The sequence below is a fragment of the Rhinoraja longicauda genome, chromosome 9 (assembly GCF_053455715.1).
Source record: "Rhinoraja longicauda isolate Sanriku21f chromosome 9, sRhiLon1.1, whole genome shotgun sequence".
NCBI lineage: Eukaryota > Metazoa > Chordata > Chondrichthyes > Rajiformes > Arhynchobatidae > Rhinoraja > Rhinoraja longicauda.
In genome coordinates, this window is record NC_135961.1 from 41,429,959 (window position 1) to 41,447,284 (window position 17,326).

The 17,326-nt window shown below is 49.7% G+C and overlaps 1 protein-coding gene across 6 annotated transcripts in view; it reads left to right on the forward strand.

Annotated features, from left to right (window-relative positions):
- The first annotated feature begins 2,156 nt into the window (after window positions 1-2,156).
- The window catches only part of LOC144596672 (latent-transforming growth factor beta-binding protein 1-like), a 289,705-nt gene continuing 274,535 nt past the window's right edge, over window positions 2,157-17,326 (forward strand). For 5 of the 6 annotated variants that reach the window (XM_078405313.1, XM_078405317.1, XM_078405316.1 and 2 more), the window contains exons 1-2: window positions 2,157-2,978; window positions 4,776-4,846. In XM_078405313.1, coding sequence (XP_078261439.1) covers window positions 2,524-2,978; window positions 4,776-4,846 — 526 coding nt within the window. In that variant the 5' untranslated portion in view covers window positions 2,157-2,523. The remainder of the gene's footprint in view (window positions 2,979-4,775; window positions 4,847-17,326) is intronic. The other variant, XM_078405319.1, reaches the window with a different exon arrangement.

The window sequence follows — 17,326 nt, forward strand, 5'->3', positions numbered from 1 at the left end:
CTCTCCTCACTCTTGGCAGCTGTTGGGAATTTGATAGTGTGCTTGTCTGTGTGTGAGTGGAGTTTCAAAACTACTGAAAACAAGCTGCGATTTGTAAAGTTGTGTTTGCTTTCCAATTTTTTTAAATTTTGCGTGGGATTTGGATTTAATTATCGCAATTTACATCGCGTAAATTACGATTCATTCCATAACGCTCTGTTACAGGATGCAGTGACTTCGTTTAATTGCAGAGGAAAGTCTCGCATCCACTTATTACGTGCAGTTTAAATAAAGCGAACGAAAGTGCAAAGGGGACATTTTGCAAGATACAACTGCGTGCACTTTATCGCATGAGTTACCTCGCACCGGCCTTTCATGAATGTGCATTCAATTGAGCCAAGAGGTGCAGGTTATTTGTTTTCGATTGTCGCTGATGTTTCGCGCCAGCGTGAAGACATGGCTGGACTGTAATGAAGATGATGGGATAAAAGGGACACAAGGTGCTGGAATAACGTGGGTCAGGCAACATCAATGTGGGCCAGGCAACATCCATGGATAGGCGACGTTTGGGCTAGGATAGGATAGACAAAATGTTGGAGTCATTCATGGGACAGGCAGCATCTCTGGAGAGATGGAATGGATGACGTTTGGAGGTCGAGTCCCTTCTTCAGACAGATTGTTTAGGGGGGCGGAAAGCAATGCGAGAGGGGAGGCAGGGCAAAGCGTGCAAGTAACAGGTGGACACGGCACAGGCGAGAGGGGGGCTTGACAGGCATATGGTTGGAACAAAGGGCAGGTATAAAAGTAGAAGGCGAGACAAGATTGAGGAATTGCGGATTGTGAAGCTAGAGGATGGAATGGAGGGGAAGGGAGATATAGGTGAAAGTCTAAAATAGTAGAAACCAAAATTATTTCCCACCCTACAATCCGCCTCTAGAAGGATCCCGAACCGAAACGTCACCAATCCATGTTCTCTAGACTAGGGATCCTACGTGACCATACTCAAGAGTGTTGTGTAAACCAACATCTGCAGCTCCTTATTTCCGCAATGATGTACCTTTGTGTGAAAGGCGCAGCGACCTCAGCGGCTGCGGGGAGCCGGCACTCCCTCTGAGCCCGCACCCCCCTCCCCTCCCCTCCTCTCAGCCAGCCCCCCTCCCCTCCCCTCCGCCAATCCCTCCCCTCCCCCATAGCCCGCACCCCCTCCCCTGAGCCCACACCCTCCCCCCGAGCCCGCAACCCCCTCCCCTCCGCCAATCCCTCCCCTCCCCCATAGCGTGCACCCCCTCCCCTCGAGCCGGCACTCCCTCCCCCATAGCGCGCACCCCCTCCCCTGAGCCCACACCCTCTCCCCTCCCCCTGAGCCCGCACCCTCTCCCCTCCGCCAATCCCTCCCCTCCCCCATAGCGCGCACCCCCTCCCCTGAGCCCACACCCTCTCCCCTCCCCCTGAGCCGGCACTCCCTCTGAGCCCGCACCCCCTCCCCTCCGCCAATCCCTCCCTCCCCTCCGCCCCCTCCCTTGAGCCCACACCCCCTCCCCGCCCTCTGAGCCGGCACTCCCTCCCTCCCCCTGAGCCGCACCCCCTCCTCTCCCCTCCCCTGAGCCGCACCCCCTCCTCTCCTCTGAGCCCGCACCCCCTCCCCTCAGCCAGCCCCCCTCCTCTCCCTCTGAAGCCCGCACCCCTCATCCAGTCCCCCCTCTCCCCGCACCCCCTCCCCTGCTCCCCGTTCCCTCCAGCTGAGCTCCCCTCCCCTCTCCTCCGAAGCCCGCACCCCTCAGCCAGTCCCCCCTCTCCCCGCACCCCCTCCCCTGATCCCCCGCTCCCCGTTCCCTCCCTCTGAGCCCCCCTCCCCTCCCCCTGAGCCCGCACCCCCCCCTTCCCTCCCCCTGAGCCCGCACCCCTCCCTTCCCCAGCCCACACCCCTCCCTTCCCTTCCCTTCCCCGCGTTAGCTGCAACCTGCCTCCAGCAGCAGCCTGTTTTCCTGTCGGTAACTCTGCGGAAAAGGGCAGTCCCAGTCCCAGACCCTCTTTGTGTTTGACGTCATGTCTGCCCGAGATTGGCCGGCGAAGCTGTGACTCCAACTCCAACCCACCCTCTCCCTCCCTCCTTTAAAAAAACTTTTTAAATACTTTCAATCTGTTCAAACTAAAATACTTTACAACCATCGCGATACCATCTGACATCTGCTGCTGTGCGTCTCTCTCTTATTTATTTATTTGCACTCTACGAGCTTCAGTCTTTAAAAAAAGTATTGTAAAGTTATCTTTTCCGGGAGACTATTGGCAGCCAGCGTTTTATATTTTATATATAGAAAAAATAATATATTTATAACAGGACGTCTTTGCATTCTGCCGAACGAGGGGAGCAGCCAGGGCAGGGACTGTGTTAAAGGCAGCCAGGCAAGGCAGGGACTGTGTTTAAAGCAGCCCAGGCAGGGCAGTGCAGTGACTGTGTTCAAGGGGCAGCCAGGCAACACATCAATAATTCTGAGCGGAGTGGAGATCTAAACTACAGCCTCCCCCCTTCCCCGACATCGACACATGGAGTGGATGAGGTACAGTGTGTTACTGTGGCTGGTGTCTGTCTTTGAGCCGCACCATGCCTGGGGTGACAAGAGGACATTCAGGAGGATCACGTATGTACTTCACCCGGCCAAAGGTCCGCTGGGCGGCGGGACAAGCGGCGGCAGCATCGGGCGGACCAGCAGCGTCTCGTCCTTCGGCGCCAGGCACGGCTCTTCCTCCTCCTCCTCCTCCTCCTCCTACATCGTGAGGGCGCAGGGCTCGGCTCCTGTGCTGCAGGTGAAGACCAGCTACAGGACTTCGCCTCAGGTCAGAACCCGGCGAATGGGCAAGGCGAGCCCGCGTTTCCAGCAGCAGCAACAGCTCCTCGCCCACTACCACTCCCACCAGTTCTACCAGCAGCACCACTCCAAGTCTCCTCAACAACAGCCCATCAGGCACCCAATGCACTACCAAAAACAACAGCTTAACGGGTAAGATATCCCTTGACGCTATCATTAGTGTTCACATTTGACCTGCGGCCGGAGAAGTATTTCGTAGCCAAACTATTTCCTTCTCGCTCGACTTCGCCTATTAATTGTGTGCCTGGACCACCCCGCGGAAAAATACCAATGGCCTTCCTAATGATGAATATGATGTCCTTAACCCCATCGTCAGTTGTTCTGGGTGAAAGTGCCCTTCAGGATAAGTGGCAAGGCACTGATTATAATTATAGAAACCAGCTTCAGGGAAAATTTGATATCTCTCTCCCAAGTGGGATTGGGAGTTTTCCGCCGAGTGCCAGTTTACTTGCTTCTTGCGACATGCAACATGTAGGTGCAACTTTTTTAGTCGGTGCGCACAGTAGCGGCACGGAGCTCAGCGATGAATGGGAAACACCTGTTCACGTGCTCTGCAGAAACAGTGCAATAATGGGATCATTTTCAGAGAAGATATAGCATGCCCCTCGCCACCGAGGTAGTTAAATGGGTATTATTGTGATTTGTGGCAAGGAACTCGGCAAGTTGCATTTCTGGGAAGGTGGGGGATCAATTCATGGAAGAAACACCATGGCCCTAGAATTTGTAATTGACATTCATGACTCGAGAGACACGCCGTGGAGGCACTAATCCCCGGGGGCTTTTCAGTTGGTGATCTTAAATTGAAAGGTTTTGCTGTGGAAATGTTTGACTTTTGTTTGTAATCGCCGGTCTTGACCCGGCGTCTTGGATGTTCAGAATCTTGACGCAAGTGATTGTGCCCTTGAGGCTGATCCAAATATTTTTATGCATTGCGATATTTGGCCTGATAGTTCCAGCTGCTGAGAAGCTGGACCAGAGGTTTCCGAACTCGGGGGGTGATGCACCTCCGAAACGAATGAATTTGTGCAACTCCCTCAAGAAGTACAGTATTCCTTTCACTTTTGGGATGCTTGCCATCACCGACTCACTTAAACAGGAAGTAATTTCTTGTTGATACAGGAGATTGCTGAGCACTTGGATGCATTGGATAGTTTGGTAATTGGAAGGATATTTGATTTCGTGTCTCTCTTTTTGAAGACCTAAAATAATCAGTTGTCAGGTGCATGCATTGAACTAACAGGGAGGCATAGATTTATGCAGCGTGGAAACAGGCCCACTTGCCCGCACCGACCAATCCCATCCCATTTTCATTCCATCTGCTTGTGTTTGGCCCACATCCCTCCAAACCCACTTTATCCATGTACCTGTCTAAATGTTTCTTAAATGTTGTGATAGTCAACTGCCTCCTCCGGCAACTCATTTCATACATCCACCACCTTTTGGGTAAATAAAGTTGCCCTTCAGGTTTCTATTAGATATTTCCCCCCTCACCTTAAACCCATGTCCTTTGGTTCTCGATTACCCTACTCTGGGTAACAGTCTCTGCATTTACCCTATCTATTCCTCATGATATCGTACACCTCTATAAGATCACCCTTTATCCTGCTATGCTCCAAGGAATAAAGTCCTAGCCTGGTCGACCTCCCTATAGCTCAGGCCCCCAAGTCCTGGCAACATCCTTGTAAATCTTTTCTGCATCATTTCCAGCTTTACAACATCTTTATACTATGTATAGTTTGACTACCTGCATTCCAAGATCTCTCTGCTCTACAACTCCCCAGAGCCCTGCCATTCACTGTGTAGATCCTCCCTGGCTTGACTTTCCAATTTACTGTGTAGGTTTTATTGGCAGACGGATAACTGTAAAATAAATGTTCTATTAGTCAATATCTCATTCTTCTGATTAATCTGCCACATTGTGATTTGCAGAGTTAATGTTTGCGGTGGGCAGTGCTGTCATGGATGGGCTCAAGTTCCTGGCTCCCAAAGATGCACCAAACGTAAGTTACTTTGGTTCAATACTCACTGACTTCTTGGTAGGTGGTGATTTATTTTGAACTTTTAAGCAATATCATCTGAAAGTGTTAGAGAAAGCAAGTTATTGAGTCTTTCCATTACCACTGCAGGGAAGTTGATCCACACTCCATTCTGGGTATCTCCACATCTGTGACACTGCCTGGGCAGACTCCATACATCCATCTGCAAAAAAAAAACAAGTCCAGACTCCATATTCTGTCCATAATAACCAGATTCCAAGTGTATGTCCATAAAACAACCAAAGCCAGCCTCAAACTTTATATCTCCACCTGTGGCACATCCGGACCCATACTCCATATATCTCCACCTCTAACAAAGCCAAACCCAGACCAAGACATGCAGCCTGACCATATATCTGCCTGTAACACTCAGAACCAGGCTCCACATGTCCATTTGTGATGCTGTCAGAGCAGACTTTGTATCTCTGTCTTTGACACTATCGAACCCAGATTCCATATGGCGGTGATACAGCCACACCCGAATGTGATATCTTCACCAGTAATGCTGTCCAGCAAAGACTCCAGATGTTTGGCTGGAACAGAAAGCCCCAGATTCTGTGTCTTTGTCTGTGACAGAGTCAGTACCAGACTCCTTGTCTCTGTCAGCAACACTATCAGACCCAGATTCCGTGTCTCCATCTACGACACTGTCACACTCACATTCATTATTGGTCTACAATGTCGCAACCAGACTTCATTTGTAACAATGTCAGCTCCAGACCTCACAATATGAAACAGTGTCAGACCCATAACGTATATGCTGCCCATAACACTCAGTCTGCATTCCATGTTTGCAATGCTTTCAGACTCCTTATTTCCAAATCTAACACCATCAGACCCAACCTTCATATCTCCATCAGTAACACTGTCATGAACATATACAATATCTCCATCCATAACATTGTCAGATCCAGACTTGATATTGGCACTGTCACTGTTTAGACCGAGACTCCATATCACCACGAGTGTCACAGTCAGATGCTGACTCTGTGCGATGAAATGTAACACGAACAAGCTGTGAATGGATCATTCCCAGAATCTATCTCCCCATCATTGTCAAACAAAGGCTCTACCTCATCTTTTGAAACACCTACAGACCCAAACTCTTTCACTATCTTTACAGGTGATCACTCATGTTACAGGCGGATTATTTTCCTTGGGAACAGTCTGTATTGTAACACTCTGTAACACAACGCTGTGTCACCTGTGCATGGGAAACGAGAATTGAAAAAAATGCACTTTGTGCATTCGTTTGCCTTTTTTTGCATAAATTCTGAGGGTGAATTTTATTCTGTATATCCAATTTTTGGGGAATGATTTGTAAATTCCATTAGGGCAAATTTCCATTACCCAAGCAGCCATAAAGTGGGAACCACCTGTATTAATATCACTCCCAGACTCCATATCTTTGTTTATAACACAGTATGCCTCTCTTTCATTGTCTTCATCAATATCACTCCCGAACTGTAACAGAGCCATATCCAGACTCTTTGTTTCCATCATTATTGTAGTAACACATTTCATCTCCTTATATGATGTACCATAACCCAAACACTGTCAGCATTAGTTCCATTGCTTGCTGTGTGAGCCTCGAAGTGCGAGTTACAGCTTGCACATCTGTATGATTCGTTGAGGTTCTCCCTGCAGTTTGGGACCTGGCAGTTCATTGTGATATTATGGCATTATTTAATTATATCATGTAATTCACTACAATTTAAGGCTGGAAAATACCCTGCGGGCTTGGGTGGGAAAGGTTGGGTTTTGCCTCGGTGTCTGAATCATGTGTTTTCTGGGAAAGGGGCTTTGGGTGCAGGTGGGTGGCAGCTGTGACCAGGTGCAGTGCGTTTATCCTTCCTGGATGTGAACAGCATCACTTGCAGGGAACGCAGTCCCATGTATTGATGTAAGCAACAACAAACACTTGAAATGAATCGCTGGCCAGGATAAATGAGCCCATTGATAATTTCTGGCACATCCTCAGCCAGAAGAGTAAAGCCATAATAATTTTATTAGCTGTTTTGTCTTAAGAGCTGAAATTATTTTCACGGTATCATTTCATTTTCCTTTTCTGGAGATCACTGGAGCAGGTTAATTCAATCTTTTATTTTGCTGTGGATGGCCTACACGTGTCAAACGGAGCATGATAAATGCTGATATTTACAATGATTTTCCTATTAACTGGTAGCTGATCATGGCAGTCACCATGTTTGCAATCAACAGTGCGTAGACAATCCAGTCCTCTAATGATGGGAAGGGATGGTGGTGCTTGGCGATGATGTTGACTTCCACTTGATGGGAATGCATTTTGGAAAACTGGGATGCATTCCCTGTGAATTTTCCATCAAAACATTGAAGGCTGGGTTATTGTTGATGTGAACTATATCCCAGTGTACTCTTTCCCTGCATTTGAGGCTTGTGATTTTATTGCAAATAACAAAGAAGTGTGCAATGTGCGGTTTAAAAATAAAAGCTGTGTAATAAAAATAAGGATGGTTAAGCATAGAGGACTTGAGGATATTCATGTAAAATTGTTAGCTTGCAAACATAAGAGCAATGACAGTGTATTTCAGTTACCTCACTGTATACAAAATACTGCAAGATATTCTGAATGACAAAGTATTTGTAAACTCTCTCCCTGTATTCTCTGTCTTCTTGGCTGTACAGCCATTCATCTTTGTCATTGCTGTTTTTTTCTCTGTTTCTGTCTCTCACACTGGCTCTTTGTGTGTATACATACTCATGAGCACATGGGAGTATTCAACATGGGTCCAACTGCACAATCAGAATCAGTTGGGCCTCTTCTCAAGCAGTCTATCGTGTGCACTTGAATTTCGGGCCCATTGACTTCAGTCAACATTGCAGCTTGCAAGTGTAACTGAGATATAGATGGTGTCATGGGGAATGTAGTGAAATTTGTTTTGGCTGAGAATGCTATCATGTAATTCTAGTGTTACAGCAGTTCTCTGAATTTTGTTTTATTAATGCAGAATATTTTTCCATTTGAAAAATAGATGAATCACCATGAAGAACCATTTAAGTGTTGGCTCGCTGCATTTCTTAAAGATTTTTTTACTGCCGTAATATAGAAAGCACACCATTAAACTGACCAGTTACAAAGAGAAAAAAGATTTAATAAACAAAGATTATTAGTTGAAAACCTGATGTCTTGGTACTTTATACAGGAATATAATTAGGATATTTTTTAGTTGAGCATGTTGCAGAGGTAAATTTAATTTGAGTTTACCACTAGATGGCGTTCTTAGTGAGTGGTTTGGGATTATGCAGGAAGATATAGATTTTTTTTTTAGAGACACAGCGCGGAAACAGGCCCTTCGGCCCACCGAGTCCGCGCCGCCCAGCGATCCTCGCACACTAACACTATCCTACGCACACTAGGGCCAATTTTTACATTTACCCAGTCAATTAACCTACATACCTGTACATCTTTGGAGTGTGGGAGGAAACCGAAGATCTCGGAGAAAACCCACGCAGGTCACGGGGAGAACGTACAAACTCCGTACAGACGGCGCCCGTAGTCAGGATCGAACCTGAGTCTCCAACGCTGCATTCGCTGTAAGGCAGCAACTCCACCGCTGGGCCACCGTGCCGCCCATATACCATGCTCCCACATTTTGGATTCGCTGCTCACTTATTGACGATGTGTCAGTCGTGAAGGAATGAGTTAGAAATTCTTCCAGAGCATTAAATTTGCTCACTATAAAGAAATATGTCCAAAATGGCCCAGAGCTAAGACAGTACAGGTAAAGAAGGCAGTATTCCTTGTGTCAAATATGAAAAGTTACATATTTTGTCCTTCAGATCCCTGCAAATGTGACTTGGTTTAAAAGCAGCCACAGCATCCCAAACTAATTTATACCAATTTAAAGTGGACCCAAAATTAGTTTTCAATAATTGTTTACTGAGACTTAGGATTTTCGGCTCGGGCACAGTGGAGTCGCTGCACCCAGAACTTCACATATTTTGCCTAATTTGGATGTTAACTGTTCAAAACAGTTTAGATTGGCTGAAACAGACTGAATGTACCAAAGTTCAGGCTTACTTTACATTGGGTTAAATTAACTGCATATTTTATGAGTGACATCATCCTTTTCTGTCTATTTAGTTGCTGTAAAGTTACATCACGTTTTTTTCTACTAAATTAGGGATGGTGGCAATTGATTACTTAACAGATAAGTCTGAAGAAGGGTCTTGACCCGAAACGTCACCCATTCCTTCTCTCCAGAGATGCTGCCTGACCAGCTGAGTTACTCCAGCATTTTGTGATACTAACAAATAAGACAAATGATGAACCAACACTGGTATATTCCTTCTTTAGACCATAGAACAGTGCAACACAAGAACAGTCCTTTAGCCTACAATATCTATGCCGATAAAGATGCCAAGACCATCTCTTATCTACCTGCACATAATCCATATCCCTTAATTCCCTGCATATCCATGTGTCTATCCAAAAGCTTCTTAAATACCTCTATTTTATCTGCCTCGACCAAACGCTGGCAGCATGTTCCAGGCATATGTAGATCATAGAACAGTACAGCCTACAATGTTTGTGTTGAACATAATGCTACGTTAAACTGATTTTATCTTCCTCTACATGATCCATATCCCTCCTATTCCGCGTGTTTTCTAAAAGCATCTTAAATGCCACTATCGTATCTGCCTCCACCATCACCTCTGGCAATGTGTTCGCGGCCCCCACTACTCTCTGTTTTAAAAATAAATAGACAAAGTGGACCCGTTGGGCCCAAAGCTCTCCTGCATTGGTGCAGCACCCTGTCCTCCCCTCTCTCCTCAACCCCCCTCTCCCTTCTCCCCCACTCCCCCCTTCCCCCACTCGCCCTCCCCTCCTTTTAAATTTTAAAATGTGAATAACTTAAAAAATATAACACCGATTTCAATAAAACTACTTGCATTATCACTAAAGTGACAATGGTGAGTAAGGTGGGCCTAAAATTGTCGCGCTATCGTGTACTGTTTTGTCTAAAGTTCAGTCACAAACAAGATAACAAATGAGAGTTTTAGTATATAGATGCCCTCCACATCTATCTATCTATCTATATACTACTAAAACTCAGATCTTGTAGCGTTGTATATATATTCCACTGATGTCGGCTGAATACGGCAAAACGGTGAACCGTAGCGCCACGATTTTTGTACCGCCTTTATTTAATTCTGTCGCATATTTTTTAAGTTACACAGGTTTTAATGCAATGCCCCCCCCCCTTATTGAGGTTTCGATAGAGGGCGCTGCGGTGAGGCAGTGCTCAGTACGCATGCGCGGAATCTCCTCACTCTGTGCTCAGCACGCATGCGCGGAATCTCCTCACTCGCAACAAAAAAATGGACGCCGTTAGCGGCGCCAGCCCGCGATCACCGGCTCACCTCTCCTCTCACCCCCTGCTTCTCTCCTCTCTCCCACACCCGGGAGAACATCTCCCCGCTATCCCCCCCCCCCCCCGGGTCCATCCTCAACACCTCCCTCCCTCCACCACTACCTCACCGCCCAAGGGGAGGGTGTGGGGAGAGTAAGAGTGGGGCTGGGGGAGGAGAAAATGGGAGGTGTGGGGACGGGCCCAAAGGGCCCGCTTTGAACGGGCACACTTGTTCTAGTCTATATACTACTAAAACTCAGATCTTGTAGCGTTGTATATATATTCCACTGATGTCGGCTGAATACGGCAAAACGGTGAACCGTAGCGCCACGATTTTTGTACCGCCTTAATCACCACGCGGGCCAATGCTGGAAAATGATTTTTTTATTTAATTCTGTCGCATATTTTTTAAGTTACACAGGTTTTAATGCAATGCCCCCCCCCTTATTGAGGTTTCGATAGAGGGCGCTGCGGTGAGGCAGTGCTCAGTACGCATGCGCGGAATCTCCTCACTCTGTGCTCAGCACGCATGCGCGGAATCTCCTCACTCGCAACAAAAAAATGGACGCCGTTAGCGGCGCCAGCCCGCGATCACCGGCTCACCTCTCCTCTCACCCCCTGCTTCTCTCCTCTCTCCCACACCCGGGAGAACATCTCCCCGCTATCTCCCCCCCCCCCCCCGGGTCCATCCTCAACACCTCCCTCCCTCCACCACTACCTCACCGCCCAAGGGGAGGGTGTGGGGAGAGTAAGAGTGGGGCTGGGGGAGGAGAAAATGGGAGGTGTGGGGACGGGCCCAAAGGGCCCGCTTTGAACGGGCACACTTGTTCTAGTATACTATTAAAACTCAGATCTTGTATGTATGTATATATATTTCACTGACGTCGGCTGAATGCGGCAATTTCGGCAAAACGGTAAACCGTAGCGCCACGATTTTTGTACGGCCTTAATCACCACGCGGTTCGCTGCTGGAAAATGATATTTATATTTAATTCGGTCGCATATTTTTTAAGTTACAGAGGTTTTAAACCGCTGCCCCCCCTCATTTATCGAAGTTTTGACAGAAGGGGGGCGCTGCGGTGCGGATTAATCTTCATTGTGATGTCACAATGCCCCTGTGAGATGAACTCGAGCTGACCCCCCTTCCCCCACCCCGCGGTATTCAGCGTGTGACGTCACAATGCCCCTGTGCTACATTGTTGCGAAAAGCTGTCAAGTCAAGTCAATTATATTTGTATAGCACATTTAAAAACAACCCACGTTGACCAAAGTGCTGTACATCTGATTAGGTACTAAGGAAAAAAATGAAACATACAGTAGCACACAAACAGTTCACAGCGCCTCCTCAATGAGCCTCAAACGCTAGGGAGTAGAAATAGGTTTTGAGCCTGGACTTAAAGGAGTCGATGGAGGGGGCAGTTCTGATGGGGAGAGGGATGCTCTTTCCACCCTCCCTCCCCCCCTCCCGGTTACAATGGAAACCCTACGGGGACGGGCCCCCTCCCTCCCCTCTCCCTCCCCCCTTCCCTCCCCCCTCCCCTCCTCCCTCCACACCTCCCTCCTCCCTCCCACTCCCTTCCCTCCCTCCCCTCCTCCCGGTTACAAAGGAAACCCTATGAGGACGGGCCCAACGGGGAAAGAGGGGTACTGGGAAAAGTGGAGGTCCCCCTCCTCCCCCCTCCCTCCCCCCCCTACCCCCCTCCCTCCCCTCTCCCTCCCCCTTCCCCCTCCCCTCCCCCCTCCCTCCCCCTCCCCTCCTCCCTCCACACCTCCCTCCTCCCTCCCTCCCCCTTCCCTCACTCCCGTCCTCCCCCTTCCCTCACTCCCGTCCTCCCGGTTACAATGGAAACCCTACGAGGACGGGCCCAACGGGGAAAGAGGGGAACTGGGAAAAGGGGAGGTCCCCCTCCCTCCCCCCTTCCCCTCCCCCCTCCCTCCTCCCTCCCTCCACCTCCCCCCTACCCCCCTCCCTCCACTCTCCCTCCCCCCTCCCCCCCTTCCCCCTCCCCTCCCCCCCTCCCTCCCCCTCACCTCCTCCCTCCACACCTCCCTCCTCCCTTCCTCCCCCTTCCCTCCCTCCCCTCCTCCCGGTTACAATGGAAACCCTACGAGGACGGGCCCAACGGGGAAAGGGGTACTGGGAAAAGGGGAGGTCCCCCTCCCTCCCCTCTCCCTCCCCCTACCCCCTCCCTCCCCTCTCCCTCCCCCCCTTCCCCCCTCCCCCCCCTCCTGTCCCCCCTCCCTCCCCTCCTCCCTCCCTCCCCCTTCCCTCCCTCCCCTCCTCCCGGTTACAATGGAAACCCTACAAGGACGGGCCCAACGGGGAAAGAGGGGTACTGGGAAAAGGGGAGGTCCCCCTCCCTCCCCCCCTCCCTCCCCCCCTCCCTCCCCCTCCCCCCTCCCCCCCTCCCTCCCCCCTACCCCTCTCCCTCCCTACCCCTCTCCCTCCCTACCCCTCTCCCTCCCTACCCCTCTCCCTCCCTACCCCTCTCCCTCCCCCCTCCCTTCCCCCCTCCCCACCCCCCTCCCTCCCCCTCCCCCTCCCCCTCCACACCTCCCTCCTCCCTCCCTCCCCCTTCCCTCCCCCCACTCCCCTCCCGGTTACAATGGAAACCCTACGAGGACGGGCCCAACGGGCACACTTGTGCTAGTATACTATTAAAACTCAGATCTTGTGAATATATCAATATGTTTGTTACATGTTTATTTGTATCAGTGATTTCGGCAAAACGGTAAACAGTCGCGCCACGGTTTTTGCACCGACTTAATCACCAACCTCCCGGCTAACCGGCCGTGATATTTTCATTTAATTTGGTCGTATATATTTTAAGTTACAAAGGTTTTAAAGCGCTGCCCCCCCTGATTTATCGAAGGTTTTACAGAAGGGGGGCGCTGCGGTGCGGATTAATCTTCATTGTGATGTCACAATGCCCCTGTGAGATGAACTCGAGCTGACCCCCCTTGCCCCCCCCCGCGGTATTCAGCTTGTGATGTCACAATGGACAAGCAGCTGCTATTGGGTGTCTACTCTTTACAAATTTACATTTTTTTATGAGAAGCACTTGGTCAAGTCCAGTCAATTTTATTTGTATAGCACATTTTAAAACAACCCACATTGACCAAAGTGCTGTACATCTGATTAGGTACTAAGGAAAAAAATGAAACATACAGTGGCACGCAAACAGTTCACAGCACCTCCTCAATGAGCCTCAAACGCTAGGGAGTAGAAATAGGTTTTGAGCCTGGACTTAAAGGAGTGGATGGAGGGGGCAGTTCTGATGGGGAGAGGGATGCTGTTCCACAGTCTAGGAGCTGCAACCGCAAAAGCTCGGTCACCCCTGAGCTTAAGACCGGAAGCTTAGTGACCGGAAATTTTGTGAAAAGACACTGAGAGTGTGTCTGGGGGAGAGAGATCGTTGCGGAGGGGGCTTGGTGGTGGGGGGAAAGAGGGGTACTGGGAAAAGGGGAGGTCTCCTTTCCCCCCTCAACCCCTTCCTCCCCCCTCCTTCCCACCTCCATCCCCACTCCCTCCTAAAACTCCTCCCCCTCCCTCCCCAACTCCCTCCACCCTCCCTCACCCCTCCCCCCTAACTCCCCCGTCCCCTCCATCCCTCCCTCCCCCCTCCCTTCCCCCCTCCCCTCCCCCCTCCCTCCCCCCTCTTCCCCCCCTCCCCTCCCCCTCCCTCCCCCCCCCTCCACACCTCCCTCCCTCCCCTTACCCCCCCCCCCCCAATCCCCTACCAGTTACAATGGAAACCCTACGAAGACGGGCTCAACGGGAAAAGAGGGGTACTGGGAAAAGGGGAGGTCCCCCTCCCCGCTCACTCCCCTCCCTCCCCCTCCCCCCCTCCCTCCCCTCTCCCTCCCCCCTTCCCCTCCACCCTCCCCTCCCCCTCCCCTCCTCCCTCCCTTCCCTGCCTCCCCTCCTCCCGGTTACAATGGAAACCCTACGAGGACGGGCCCAACGGGGAAAGAGGGCTACTGGGAAAAGGGGAGGTCCCCCTCCCTCCCCACTTCCCCCCTCCCTCCCCCCTCCCCTACCTCCCTCCCTCCCTCCCTCCCCCTCCTCCCTCCACACCTCCCTCCTCCCTCCCTCCCCCTTCCCTCCCTCCCCTCCTCCCGGTTAAAATGGAAACCCTACGAGGACGGCCCAACGGGGAAAGAGGGGTACTGGGAAAAGGGGAGGTCCCCCTCCCTCACCCTTCCCCCCTCCCCTCCCCCCTCCCTCCCCTACCCCCCTCCCTCCCTCCCCCCCTTCCCCCCCTCCCTTCCCCTCCCCTCCTCCCTCCCTCCCCCTTCCCTCCCTCCCCTCCTCCCGGTTACAATGGAAACCCTACGAGGACGGGCCCAACGGGGAAAGAGGGGTACTGGGAAAAGGGGAGGTCCCCCTCCCTCCCCCTTCCCCCTCCCCTTCCCCCTCCCCTTCCCCTCCCCCACTACCCCCCTCCCTCCCCTCTCCCTCCCCCTCCCCTACCCTCCCCTACCCCTCCCTCCCCCTCCCCCCTACCCCCCTCCCTCCCCTCTCCCTCCCCCTCCCCCCCTTCCCCCCCATCCCTCCCCCTCCCCTCCTCCCTCCCTCCCCCTTCCCTACCCCCCACTCCCCTCCCGGTTACAATGGAAACCCTACGAGGACGGGCCGAACGGGCACACTTGTGCTAGTCCCCATTAAACTTTCCCCTACTCATCTTATAGCTATGCCCTCAATGTTGGACATTTCTACCCTGGGGAAAAAGGTTTTGACTGTCTACCCGATTTGGTGCCTCATAATTTTATATACTATCACATCTCCCCGCAACCTCTAGGTAAAAAATCCAAGTGTGCGAAACTCTCCCTGTATCTAATACCCCCTAATCTATGCATAATTCTGGTAAATGCCCTCTGTACCATTTCCACCACATCCTCTCTGTAATGGGATGACCAGAATTGCACACAATACTCCAAATGTGCCTAACCAAAGTCGTATAAAGCTGCATCACAGGTTTCTGACTTTTATGCTCAAAGTACTCGGTTAGTACCTCCCCAGACTTCAAGCAGAAATTTTCTTCTTGATCCATGAGCGTCAGACCTTCTCCCTGGTTATCCTCTTTTTAAAAATAGCTATATACTAAAACTCTCGTTTGTTTGTTCCTGAACTACAGCCAAAACGGTACACAATAGCGTGACAATTTTAGGCCCACCTTACTCACCGTCGTTGCTTTGGTGCTAGTGGAAGAAGTTTCATTGAAATCGGTGTTATATTTTTAAAGTTATTCACATTTTAAAGTTTAAATCTATCTCCTAAGAATGGAGGGGGGAAGGAGGGATAAGGGGGGGGGGGGGTTGAGGGGGATGGTGGAGGGAGGGGGGAGGAAGGGGAGGGGGGGAGGAGAGGGTGCTGCACCAATGCAGGAGAGGTTTGGGCCCAACTTGGTCTAGTATAGAAATAAAAAGCTTTGGGAGTTAAAAGAAATTGACTCTCCAAAACTATTTTGTGGTCTCTTTTGGCCCACCTAAGTTCTTCTCTCCTTTTTATTCCCCAAAGATAGAAAATTGTATTCTTGGAAGGAAGCAGAGGGTGATGGTGGCAGGTTGTTTTTTCAGACTGGAGGCCAGTGACAAGTGGTATGCCTTGGGGATCAGTGCTCGGCCCATTGCCCTCTGTGGTTTATATCAATGGTTTGGATGAGAATGTACAGTGTATGACTAATAAGTTTTCAGATGACATTAAAGTGGGTTGTATTGTAGATAGAAAACGTGGTTATGAGAAATTAGAGCAGGATCTTGATTAGCTGGCAAGTGGGCTGTGGATTGGTTTTGTCAAAGATAAATTGCAAAGCTTCAAGGAGACAGCAAGGTTTACAGATAGGTAGAGTGCTTAAAAATGCTTAAAGTCCTCTTCATGTGTTACAATTATTATGTGCTTTAAAGAAGGTTGAAACTGAGCATGTGTAACTGACACTGCAGTCAACTTCAGTGAGATACAAAATGCTGGAGTAACTCAGCGGGTGACCCACTCACTGTGTTACTCCAGCATTTTGTGTCTACCTTCGATTTAAACCAGCATCTGCAGTTTTTCTTTCCCCTGCAGTCTACTTTAGTCAGATTCTATTCTCTGTTGCCAAAGGATAAACTGCAATCGTAAAACAATAAAATAAGGTCGAAAGGGTAACAGGACATTTGCTTGTCTGTAATGGGCTATGTTTACTCTGCTGTGTCTTTCAGAAGTGCATGATGTAGTTCTAAAGTGCCTTCTGCGATAAAACTAAATATCGCAGGAAAATTCTGTATATAAAGAGCAGATGAATCTTTGTTCTGGGAGCAATCTCCTAGTAATGTCCAGAATATCGACCTTCCACCATAACCCTCTGTGTTCTATGAATAAGCCAGTTCTAAATCCTTACGACTCGTGCATCTTAATCTTCTGGATCAGACCATCACGAGGAACCTTATCAAAAGCCTTACAAAAATCCATGTACACAACATCCACTACTCTACCTTCATCAGTGTCCTTCATCACCACCTCAAAAAATCCGATCAAGTTAGTGAGACGACCTACTGCATACAAAGCAGTGCTGGCTATTGCTAATTAGCCCTCTCAATTCCAAATGTGAGTAAATCTTTTCTGAAGAATTCTCATTAATAGTTTCCCTACCACTGGCCGATAGTTCCTTGGATTCTCTTTACTTCCTTTCTTAAGCAAAGGAACAACATTGGACACTCTCCAGTCCTCCGGATCCTTGCCTGTGGCTAGAGAAGAAACAAAGACCATCGTCAAGGCTCCTGCAATCTCCTCTCCTGCTTCCCTCAATAACCTGGGATAGATTCCAACTTATCCACCTCAATATTCTTCAAGACGCTCAGCACCACCTCCTCCTTGATCTTGAGTGTTGGTGCACGATTTGCAAAAGATAATTTGTAGGTTGAATCTATGGTCAGAAAGGCAAATGCAATGTTAGCATTCATTTCGATGGGACTAGAATGTAAAAGCAAGGATGAAATGCTGAGGCTTTATCAGGCACTGGTGAGGCCACATTTGGAATATTGTGAGTAGGTTTGGGCCCCATATCTGAAG